Source organism: Rhagoletis pomonella, unplaced genomic scaffold (assembly GCF_013731165.1).
Source record: "Rhagoletis pomonella isolate Grant_MI unplaced genomic scaffold, Rhpom_1.0 Rhpom_scaffold_00008, whole genome shotgun sequence".
Classification (NCBI taxonomy): domain Eukaryota; kingdom Metazoa; phylum Arthropoda; class Insecta; order Diptera; family Tephritidae; genus Rhagoletis; species Rhagoletis pomonella.
The window spans coordinates 38,146,537-38,158,583 of NW_023458562.1; the positions used below are offsets into that span (position 1 = coordinate 38,146,537).

General features: G+C 38.2%; 1 protein-coding gene across 1 annotated transcript; it reads left to right on the plus strand.

Annotated features, from left to right (window-relative positions):
- The first annotated feature begins 10,544 nt into the window (after nucleotides 1-10,544).
- On the plus strand, nucleotides 10,545-11,203 carry LOC118745181. Its single transcript, XM_036478705.1, has 2 exons — nucleotides 10,545-10,728; nucleotides 10,786-11,203. Exons 1-2 carry the CDS (start codon nucleotides 10,559-10,561, stop codon nucleotides 11,003-11,005), a joined length of 390 nt encoding a protein of 129 aa, XP_036334598.1. The 5' UTR covers nucleotides 10,545-10,558; the 3' UTR covers nucleotides 11,006-11,203.
- The last annotated feature ends 844 nt before the right edge of the window (nucleotides 11,204-12,047 follow it).

Here is a 12,047-nt window from a genome sequence, read left to right on the forward strand (position 1 = left end):
TGCTTGCGCCAGTTACCGCGAGATAAGAGTTACTAGCGATACTGTGTGAAAGACTGAGGCCCATCGTCAACGAACTGGTTCGGCCTCATCAGTTTGGGTTCAGACCTGGAAAATCCACCATTAACCAGATTTTTACAGTTCGACAAATTCTGGAGAAGACACTCGATAATAAAATCGATACACCATCACCTTTTTTGACGATTTAAAAGCCTATACGATGCCATGTCTGAATTCGGGATCCGCGTAAAACTAATACGTGTATAGGCTTCGAAATGGAGGCCCGTTTTGATACCACGACTAAGAGTTTTTACTCCCTCTTGCTAAACCATTTCGAATCCTTGACGAAACTCGTCTAGGTCACTAAAGAAAGGAGACCCCAGAAAGCGCAATCTGCTTCTCGATGATGCCGGGCACTTACAGAGAAGGTGAAGAACTGTCTCCTCCTCCTCATAGTTATTGCAACTTCTGCAGCATCTATGGTAAGGCACTCCGATTCATTCTGCATGATTGTATGAGATATATCCTCCCCTCTTTAGAGAGTATAAGCGTAAAGCTATATTTTTTCACCATGCAGGAGTGACCCAGAAATCCCGATTCCCATTGCCCTCTCTCTCTTAATCGAAGTGCAGCAAGAGATGCCTTTTGCTGACCTACTAGATCTAGTGGCAGAAGATCCAACAATATATTTAAAGCATCACTTGGATTGCTCCGCTAATGCAGATCATACTAATCCTCTGTAATTTGCTGAGTAGGGTATTTGAGTGAGTAAAACATTCAGATGCGCGCCGTTTGAGACCAAACTTTAGACAAGGCGATTCGTTCTCGTGCAATCTGATGTTGAAAAGCGTAATAAGAGCTGCTAATTTGAATCCCAAAGGCACTATATTCAGAAAAAGCACGATGATGCTGGTGTATGTAGATTATATTAATATCGTCGGCAGCGAAGGATTTCCAAGCAAGCATTATCCCTCACGCTGGGCAGAAGGAACTTATCTACAGCTGTGGGTTTGTTAACTTCCATTAGGAGGCATGCGGAGAGGTTGGGGTTCCCCATAACGACCTTTGAAAAGACTGCAGAAATGAAAACGAGTCAGAAACTTTGCGACACCTGTTATGCAAAAAGAAGATTAATGTATTAACAAATTTTCGAGGACATATCCGATATAGCTAAATTAGGAATACAGCAACTATTAAGTTTCATAGACTTCACACGATGGTTTGAATAGGAAGGCTTTAACGATGCGCGTGGCCCACAATCCGGGCCTAGGTGTGCTGATGTGGTCCTTGGCAGCCGCTTCAATCTAACCTAACCTAAGAAGAGCCACAGTTTTCAAAACAAATTCCAGCATTTGCCTATTTTCAACCGACTTCCAAAAAAGGAGGAGGTGGTCAGTTCGTCGGAATATTTTTGTTTTTTTTATGTGTGTTTCCGCATAACTTTGGACCACGTCAACCCATTTCGATAATTCTTTTTGCATCGGAAAGGTAGGATCTCAGAGGTAGTCCCATACTAATCTGGTTTAGATCCGGTCATTGGATCATGAAATATATATGTTTTTTTCTTTTATATGAGAATTGAAGTCGGTTTTTTTTGCTAAAAATTACTTGTTGGTATATGCCTTGCGGGCGTTTTTTAAGAAACTTTATTGTAGAGGAATCTTAAAACAAAATCACCAGTTCGTTCAGTATATACATGTATACATACATTCAATAATTTCTTAATTCAAAAAAAGGCCTTGTTTACGCATATGAAATTTTTAATAGTAAACATATGTATGTATTAGGGCGGTTCTATTTGTAAGGGAGATTTTTTCGACTATGAGCATATGGCGCAGAAGGATTTACGTGTAATTCACAGAAAATTTGCCGAAGAAACCATGGGTATAAAATAAATTTGGAGTTCGTCAAATTTCGAAAATAGGTTTCTTATCATTTTGCTGTAGTTTCTTAAAGAAGTTCTTAAATTTTGAATAAATACGTGCTATAGCGGTTTTGGGTGTAAGAATCCATTTATGCACTTATCTTCTTTTTTTAAACTTCCACCAGAGGGCGCCACAGTGAATTTTTCACATTTTCTTCGAAACCTGTTTTCGCCATTTGGCCAACTACATATTGATTCTAGACCCATGGTTTCTTCGAAAAATCTGCTTTGAGTTAAACATTCTATGCTATACGCGCATAGTAAAAAAATTGACCCGCCCTAATATGTACATTAGAGCGGTCCAAAAAAATAAAGTCGGAGTTTTAATGCCGGCACACCCTAGAATTGATCTATATCCAAAAAAATATACCCCTATTTTTTTTATTTTGAAATCAAAAAATATTTAGGGAGTGCTCAAAGTTTTCCATGTATTTTATATGGAGAAAAAACAATTTTTCGTAGAAATGGTATACAACCATTGAAAATCAGTATTTTTCGACCGGAAAACTGTGGTTCTCTTCAGGAGACTTCCAGTATTAATATCCAATTGTTTATTTAACCATTTTTTACGACTAAAGATTTTTTATTGGTCCCCCCATTGCATTTTCTAAGGGCTTTGGAGGTCCTATAAATTATAGTTACCATGAAAAAATTGTTAAAGAAACAATTGAGTATTATTACTGAGAATCTCCTGAAGATAAGTAAAGTTTTCCGAACTTTGAGCGCTTTGAGCACTACCTTAATTATTTTTTATTTTAAAATAAAAAATATGGGTCTATTTTTTCGGTATATAACAATCCTAGGGGGTGGCGGCATTAAAAATCCGACCTTATTTTTTTACATAGATTTTTGGACCACTTTAATGTACATGCACATTTATATGTATATATATATGTATGTATATACATAAGTATACATACATATCTATGTGTACATTCAAGCCTCCTTGTAAATTGCATTGCGAAGTATTTTAATCCGAAGGGTGCGATTATGGGGTCACGACATTTTTTTCGTAATGATAAGAAAACAAGATCAAGTTTTGATGTAACCGCAATTTTATTGCATTGAAATATTTTGTTTTTGGGAATTTATTACGTGCGATGTGTGGAAGATTAGTTTATTGAGCTAATTATTTACACTTTTGGAATATACTCGTAATTACAAGTTGTGGGCATTTAAAGAATATGCCGACGACAAGTGGAAACCTTTGACTTCCTTTAAAATAATTTTTCGAAATATCCTATTCCGCCTTGAAATATCCGAAAACATTAAATATGTTGTCAGAGCTGCAAAACGCTCTTCCTGGCAAACTTTGGCTGACTTCAAAAACGTCAATTGCATTGCATACATATAAATTATAATGTATACTTTTCAAAAACGCATCCGAAGACTAATAGAAACGCATCGCTAGAGTAATCAGTGCATCAGAAACAAAATTTATGGTTCGTTTGTTTTTGGTTGCAATTGGTGTTGTGAAAATGGAAAACAAAAAGTTATTTATTGTTATATTGAATATTCAAAATATGAAATCTGTGTGGTTGCAATGTTTCGAAACTCTACATATACATACAAACAGTTTAAATACCGAAGTAGAACCGTATCCAAATATTGTATTGGTACATTTTGAAGTCAGTCTTTCTGTCAAATAACTCTGTCAAACAACTCTGAGGCTAACCGCTTACGCAAGATCCTTTCCAAAAACCCAAGCGCGCCTACCTACCTGGTCAAAGGGAATGATGAATAAACGAGTAGCAGCTCCGAAACGCTTGAACTTCTCATGCAGATGCACCTTCCTGATTGTTCCGACAGCAGTGGATCGAACAATTCACAGATCACTGCCCCTGATGCGGAAATCCTTCTTATCACTATTTCTGATGGGAGAATTAAGGATGCTATTTGCAACTTCTCGCCCTACAAGTCAGCTGGTCTCGATGGTATCCTAAATCGATCTTCGGATATAGTTATTCCGAAATTAAAAGCAATTTTTAGAACGACCATCAGCCTCACTTACATACCACAGAGATGGGCATAGGTTAAAGTTGTATTTAGTTATCCCCAAATCTTCGCACACCAAACCCAATGAGTCCAGGCCAATAAGCCTCTCGTCCTTCCTACTGAAGTCAATAGAGCGTATATTGAACACCCAAATTAGGGAAATAGTTGGTCCAAAGCTGTCTGCTTCCCAACATGCATACAACAAAGGAAAGTGCGTGGATATAGCACTACACAGCATTATCTTTGACATCGAAAAATCTTTGTAGTACCTTTTCAACAATCTCCTCCGAGATAGAGTCATAAACTCAGTACTAGGAGACTCCTCCGTCAAAAATTACTCGGCAAGGGGAACCCCCAGGGAGGTGTACTCTCACCTCTATTATGAAACATTTCTGTTTACAGCTTCCTTAAAGAAATAGAAAGAAACGGCGGCAGAGTGCTAGCCTACGCCGATGATATTGCCATTACGGCTACAGTAAAACATTTAGCGACCCTGGCTAATCTTATTCAGGGCCTTCAAAACAATCTCTCGCGACGATGTAATCGTGGTTTGGGAGTAAATTCCACAAAATCAGAACTTGTACAATTTACAAGTAAACACATCCGTCCATTTCTCGAAAATGTCATCTTAAATGGTGTCACACTGCAGAGAACTGATTAGGTTAAATATCCAGCTCTAATTATGGATAGGAAATTAAACTGGGGGCCTGACATCGATGAAAGGGTTCGCAAAGCCATAAATGCCGAATACTCCTGCACCAGGGTTATTGGCAAAAACTGGGGTCTGGAGCCAAAAATTTTAACACGAATCCACATCGCGGTGGTAGGACCGGTTCTTTTTTTACTGGTGGTAGTTTGGTGGGACTCTCTCAATAAAAAGGTTAACAATGAGAAAATTGACAAAGTTTAATAGGAGCCATGTAGATAACAGCCACCAAAGTGCTCAAACCATTTTTCGCTACGAATCTATATGCAAGAAAGATGCCATGTAGTACCGCCATTAAGCTCAACGCGACCACGAAATGGACGCATCCACATATCGGTCACTGTAAAATTTTGAACGACCTTACTCAGTTTCCGCAACCGACTACATCCCACCCACCCGCACTTCCAAGCCCAGTATCCATTACCCTTCTTCCCTCAAGGGATGAATGGTCAATGGACACAGTCAGCAAAAGAGGATCAATCCATGTTTACACGGACGGATCGAAGTTCGAAAAAAGAGTCGCTGGTGGAGTTTATTCGCAACAGTTAGATTTATCGTTCAGCTGCCGCCTTCCTGACTACTGCAGTGTTTTTCAGGTGGAACTGATCGCTGTCTCAAAGGCCGCATCACTAGTAAAGTGTGATATTGTTCCTAGTTATGATATCATCACCTTCACCGACAGCCAGGCGGTAATTAAATCTCTGGGAAATATGTCGCTAACTTCAAAAGTAGTTGCTCAATGCCGAAAATCTCTCAACGAGATGGCAGAGACATTCAGCGCACACGTTGTCTGGGTACCTGGCCTTTACGAGATTCATGAAAACTGCTAGGCTGACGTACTCAAGCGTCATGAAACGACATTGCCTCATACAGACATAAGGATAAGGGATACTCTCGGCATCCCTCTTAAAATATGCAAATTTCTACTGCGTGAAAAATTCATCCACCATAGACCAGGTATTCACAATACGCCAAAGCTTGGAAAAGACCCGCGAGAAAAGGATCGACACTCACCACCTATTTGTCGACTTTAAAGCCACCTTTGACAGCACTAAAAGGAGTTGCCTATACGCCGCTATGTCTGAATTTGGCATCCCCTCAAAACTCATACGGCTGTGTAAAATGACGTTGAGCAATACCACCAGCTCCGTCAGAATTGGGAAAGACCTCTCCGAGCCGTTCGCCACAAAACGGCGTTTCAGACAGGGCGACTCCCTTTCATGTGACTTTTTTAATCTGATGTTGGAGAAGATAATAAGAGCTGCAGAACTGAACCGCTCAGGAACAATTTACTACAAGAGCGTGCAATTGCTGGCTTATGCCGATGACATCGACATCATCGGTAACAAGAACCGCGAAGTCTGTTCTGCCTTTTCCAAGTTGGATAGGGAAGCAAAGCGAATGGGTCTGGTGATAAACGAGGACAAGACGAAGTATCTCCTGTCATCAAACAAACAGGCAGCACATTCACGCCTTGGCACCCACGTCACTGTTGACAGCTACAATTTCGAGAAAGTAGAGAATTTCGTTTACTTGGGAACCAGCATTAACACCGATAATAATGTCAGCATTGAAATCCAACGCATAATCACTCTTGCCAACAAGTGCTACTTTGGACTGAGTAGGCAATTCAGGAGTAAAGTCCTCTCTCGACGTACGAAAACCACGCTCTATAAGTCACTCATCATGCCCGTGCTGGTATATGGCGCAGAAGCATGGACAATGACAACATCCGATGAGGCGGCTCTTGGGGTGTTTGAGAGAAAGATTTTGCGGAAGATTTACGGTCCTTTATGCGTTGGCGACGGCGAGTACCGCAGACGATGGAACGATGAGCTGTATGAGCTTTACAACGATATGGACATAGTGCAGCGAATTAAAATACAGCGGCTCCGCTGGCTTGTACATGTCGTTCGAATGGACACCGACGCTCCAGCTCTGAAAGTATTCAACTCGGAACCCGCTGGTGGTAGCAGAGGAAGAGGGAGGCCCCCACTGCGATGGAAAGATCAGGTGGAGAAGGACTTGGCTTCACTTGGCGTTTCCAATTGGCGTCAGTTGGCACAGAGGAGAAACGACTGGCGTGCTTTGCTGAACTCAGCCAAAATTGCTTAGGCGGTTACAGCGCCAAAAAAGAAGAGGAAGAAGAAGTTAGGTGCAGGGGCGCACCCTGGAACGACTTCTTCAGGAGCTGCATGAATGAACACGAAGAGGAAACTAACCCACATCTTCTCTGCCATTGCCCGGCTCTGTCAAAACGAAGATCAAAAGCTCTTGGGAGCCATTTCTTCAAGGATCTGGATGACCTTAAAGCCGTGAACATTAGAAGCATATGCACTTTTTTGCTACGCACCAAGTGGTTTACAGGGGAACGGGGATAATAAAAAAAATCCTCATGCGGTATCCTAACGTAATTATTTACACTTTTGGAATATATATACACTGAAAATAAAATTTCATAAAAGTGCTACGAAAAACTTTCGCAGTCTTGGTTTTTGTACAATGTGCGAAACTTTCGTTCATAAAACGAACACATTTTTCACAACGAAACAAGATTTTACGAACCATTCGTAAATATAACAAAAGAACTTTCGTAAGGCAATTTTTCAGTACAATTTATGAAATCTTACGTTACGAAAAACATTGGTAAATTACTGTTTGTTCAGTATGAATAATTTTGTATATTGTACGAAGGCATTCGTAATATTTACATATGGTTTTAAAATTTACTTAATACTTTCGTACAAAGAACAAATGCAGAAACATGTTTTTTAGAACTCGTACAACAGACGAATATTTTCGTACAATATACTAAATTACCATCAGTTAAATATTTCATCATATATTTATGTACCGTGTGTCATTGCAAAATTACTGGTTGGCTGCTGTATAATATAATTAAAATGTTTTAAGAGGGTTTCGCTGGATAAAAATACAATACAAAATTTAATATTAAAGCTGTGGATAAATGATTTTAAGCATACAATGTTTTTAACATCGCCCACGCTGAGCCTTGCGCTGTAATGTGGGGCTTCATAAATAGGCAGTTTCATCAGTTACCTATCAACGGCAAGCCCAAGCTACTTAATGAAATTTTAAGTTAGTACATGTATGATTTTTCACTGAAACTTGCCTTTCAGATGCCTCATAATTTTCCTTTAATTTATAGTCATCAAGGAAACAAACATCGACGAAGCTGCGAATCTGCCAAGTACCTCCACATAAAAATATTATAATGTTTAAGAAAGTGAAACCAGTATTTTTTATATTCTTTCATATTTTATAACTTATTATATTTAATAGGCGTTTTGTTGAGTTTCATAATTTGAAACTTTGCATCAATATTCTTTATTGAATGAAGGCTAAGCAATAAAAAAATTTGTAGTATAGAACCTATTCGTGTGCATATAAATAAAAGACTTAAGTTTTATTATAGGTAAAATAACCTTTTTATTAGTTTTAAACTGAAGAGTAGTTAGAAAATTTAGGTAAAACTTATTATTTACGACAGTTATACTTGTAATATCTGCACTTTTTTTCGTAGCAATCATACATTGTTTACACTGTAATAGACATAGTTCAAATTATAACACAACACTTTCATTACATTTATTTTAATCATTAATGTTAAGCGTTTTTGCAAAACATTTTGTTAAAGAAAAACACTTAAAATTAAGGATAAAAACAAAATAAAAATGTTGTGTTATAATCCATACTATGTGAAATCAAACAGCAGATGTGTATTTTGTAGCTTGTACACACTTTCGTAATAAATTTACGCACACCACAGCAGCTATAATACACTCTAAAAAGTCCAAACTATTTGTTGAATAATCGAGCATGTAATTTTGCGAATAATAAGGTAGGAAATCAGTAACCTACCTTTTAGCTAGGAAATCTACACAAGTTTTTTTTAGAGTTTACGCAATATATTTGGTATGTAAAAGTAAACAGCCAATGTTTAATTGTACTACACGATGTGTAAATTTGTATTCATTGAGATACCTATCTAAATATGCACAAATTTAAACAAAAAATTTTTTAGTGGCTGCGTTTCTTTATACATTCCGGATAATCCCATTTCACAGCAGAACGCGTTTGAAATATACGTTAACATATCATCAGGAACGTTCTAAAGAATGAATAAAGAAATGCAGCCATTTGTTCTAGTGAGATACTGGTAATCGAACAACTATGCAATTTTTACACAACAAAGAAGAAGAGGAGTAGCGGTAATTTCTGCATACTCAATATTTGTATGTTATGGATTCTGACACTATTGAAGTAAATTAGCGATATGCACATAAATTCACACATATTTTTTTTACATGGTCCTTTTTATTTTGAATTACCATACAATGTGCCTACGCACAAATATTTAATCTGTGGAAAAATTACAGTAGTCGATAATGCGATGGGCTGTGCCTTGAAATAACAAAGAAAGAAGTAAATTATATGACATTGGGAAAGCAAACAAACCCAAAATTAACGGGTGATTTTTTTGAGGTTAGGATTTTCATGCATTAGTATTTGACAGATCACGTGGGATTTCAGACATGGTGTCAAAGAGAAAGATGCTCAGTATGCTTTGACATTTCATCATGAATAGACTTACTAACGAGCAACGCTTGCAAATCATTGAATTTTATTACCTAGAAAAGTTGGCAGAAAATCCGCTTTTTTATCGACAAATTTTGTTCAGCGATGAGGCTCATTTCTGGTTGAATGGCTTCGTAAATAAGCAAAATTGCCGCATTTGGAGTGAAGAGCAACCAGAAGTCGTTCAAGAACTGCCCATGCATCCCGAAAAATGCACTGTTTGGTGTGGTTTGTACGCTGGTGGAATCATTGGACCGTATTTTTTCAAAGATGCTGTTGGACGCAACGTTACGGTGAATGGCGATCGCTATCGTTCGATGCTAACAAACTTTTTGTTGCCAAAAATGGAAGAACTGAACTTGGTTGACATGTGGTTTCAACAAGATGGCGCTACATGCCACACAGCTCGCGATTCTATGGCCATTTTGAGGGAAAACTTCGGAGAACAATTCATCTCAAGAAATGGACCGGTAAGTTGGCCACCAAGATCATGCGATTTGACGCCTTTAGACTATTTTTTGTGGGGCTACGTCAAGTCTAAAGTCTACAGAAATAAGCCAGCAACTATTCCAGCTTTGGAAGACAACATTTCCGAAGAAATTCGGGCTATTCCGGCCGAAATGCTCGAAAAAGTTGCCCAAAATTGGACTTTCCGAATGGACCACCTAAGACGCAGCCGCGGTCAACATTTAAATGAAATTATCTTCAAAAAGTAAATGTCATGGACCAATCTAACGTTTCAAATAAAGAACCGATGAGATTTTGCAAATTTTATGCGTTTTTTTTAAAAAAAAAGGTATCAAGCTCTTAAAAAATCACCCGTTACAAATGAGAGGGTAATAAATCCAAGCGATGTAATTGTTGAAAGTATGTAAACAAGTAAACTGATGTGCTAAGGATATGTAAATATGTATGCATGTTAGAAATACAAAAAACAAAAAAAAAACAAACAAAACAGAATGGGATATTAGCTTGTCAGGGTTAATTTGTTGGAAGGTTGTTAATGACACCTCTAATTAGATGATATTAATGCTTAAATGAAGTGGTACCAACAAATTAAACACTTCTAGGCCTTGCAAAAAAAGAATTGCCTACAGTAGGTAATTTCAGAAATCCATTCAAATTGATGATTTTTAGACAGTTATCATTTATTTTTCAATTTTTATTATTTGTCATAAAATATAGTAAAATTAAGTTAGCTTCAAAACTATCATATACAAGAATATACTGCATATATATTTTTTAATCATATTGTAAATAAGGATTCAAAATTTATCGCTATCGCTAAAACAATTGGGAAAGTAGTAAATAAATAGGATAGAAACCACAAAAAAGAAATGCGTCCAAACATTCTCGACCGTGAGCCTTCAACGTCATGTCTGCGCCGCAATATTTATCACCTGCATGTGCCTCTTTTCGTCTTTGACGTGATACGCCTTTTTCAGGATCACCCTAAATTTCTGCGTGGACTAAAGGAGAACCAAATCATCGATATGCTGGCAAAGGAGTATGTTGCTACTGAATGTATATTTTTTCTCTTTAATGACTGTTTGATTCAATTTAGGGGTTACGCTTGTGGCGACGTGGGGGCACAAGTGAGAATGGCGCTAAAAGAGCTTGCTTCATCCGGGTTCGTACGCTACATGAACAATGGATACAGAACTTTGGGTCCATTTGCGCGCTTGGCTTTGGCGCGTACACCTCGTCAGTTCAATACTGCATGGGATCGGCTTTGTGAGCTGCAGAAGATCAGCACCACCAGCTTGAGTTCGTCGCTGAGCTAACGCAGTCACATCTGATAATTGTTGGGAACTTGTTGAGTGAGAAGCTGGTAAAACCCACCGATTGCAGAGGGACGTATGGAAATTGGAATATTCGCCTATAATTATACATAGCATTGTACATAAAAATATATAAAAGTATTTAAGATTTTACCAGATATAACCAAACTATCGGATACCTATTTTAAATTTAATGCTTGTAAAACTAGTAGGGTGTTAATAATAATAATAATAATGATAATAATAGATTAGCCCTTAAATGGAGTTCACATGAGGTGATTTTCCAGGCAATTTAAGAGGCGACTAGTTGAATATATGTTGGCTGTACCCCAACTTGATTGGAAGCGATTAGTTGAAAGGCCGTTTACATCACGCGATTGTTGCTTTCAACTAAAAGTTGCATGTAAAATCGCCTCACGTATACAACGTTTTACACATCTCGTCGATGTTTTTACAAAACCGCCCATCGACTAATTGCAAAACTGCCTATCGTACGACACTCAAATTTTACAGGAGAGCGAAAAAACAGTTCTTCTTTGAAGGCATTGCCGTGGCAGGCTGTATTTTCTATAGCTATTACTTAACAAATCTGTTGTTTTAACAACGATTTTAGGATTTTGATGCATAGATCTCAATACCTGGAGTTCGGGGTTAACGAATCTCTTTTTTGCCGCAACGGCGATATCGGCGGTTTTGCAACTGGTCGATGGGCGGGTTTGCAAAAACGTCGACGATATGTCAGTGTTTGGCTGAGCTTCTCCTCCGATTTGTGGCGTGCGCCTTGATATTGTCACCAGGGTTCGGAAATTCTCACTCACATTCTCTCACGTTCGCGATCGATAATATTCCAAATCAATTTTTGCATTCTTTTACCGCGAGTGAAAAATGCAAACAAATGTATCATCTCTCACATTCGGAATGCGATCGACAAAAAAATTTCCGCTGCTTTTCATTCGCGATCGAAAAAAGCAAATAAATTTCCTCTCACTCGAATATGAGAAGTCCGAGCATTGCCGATGTCGGCCTCTCATAAATGAGAAAAACG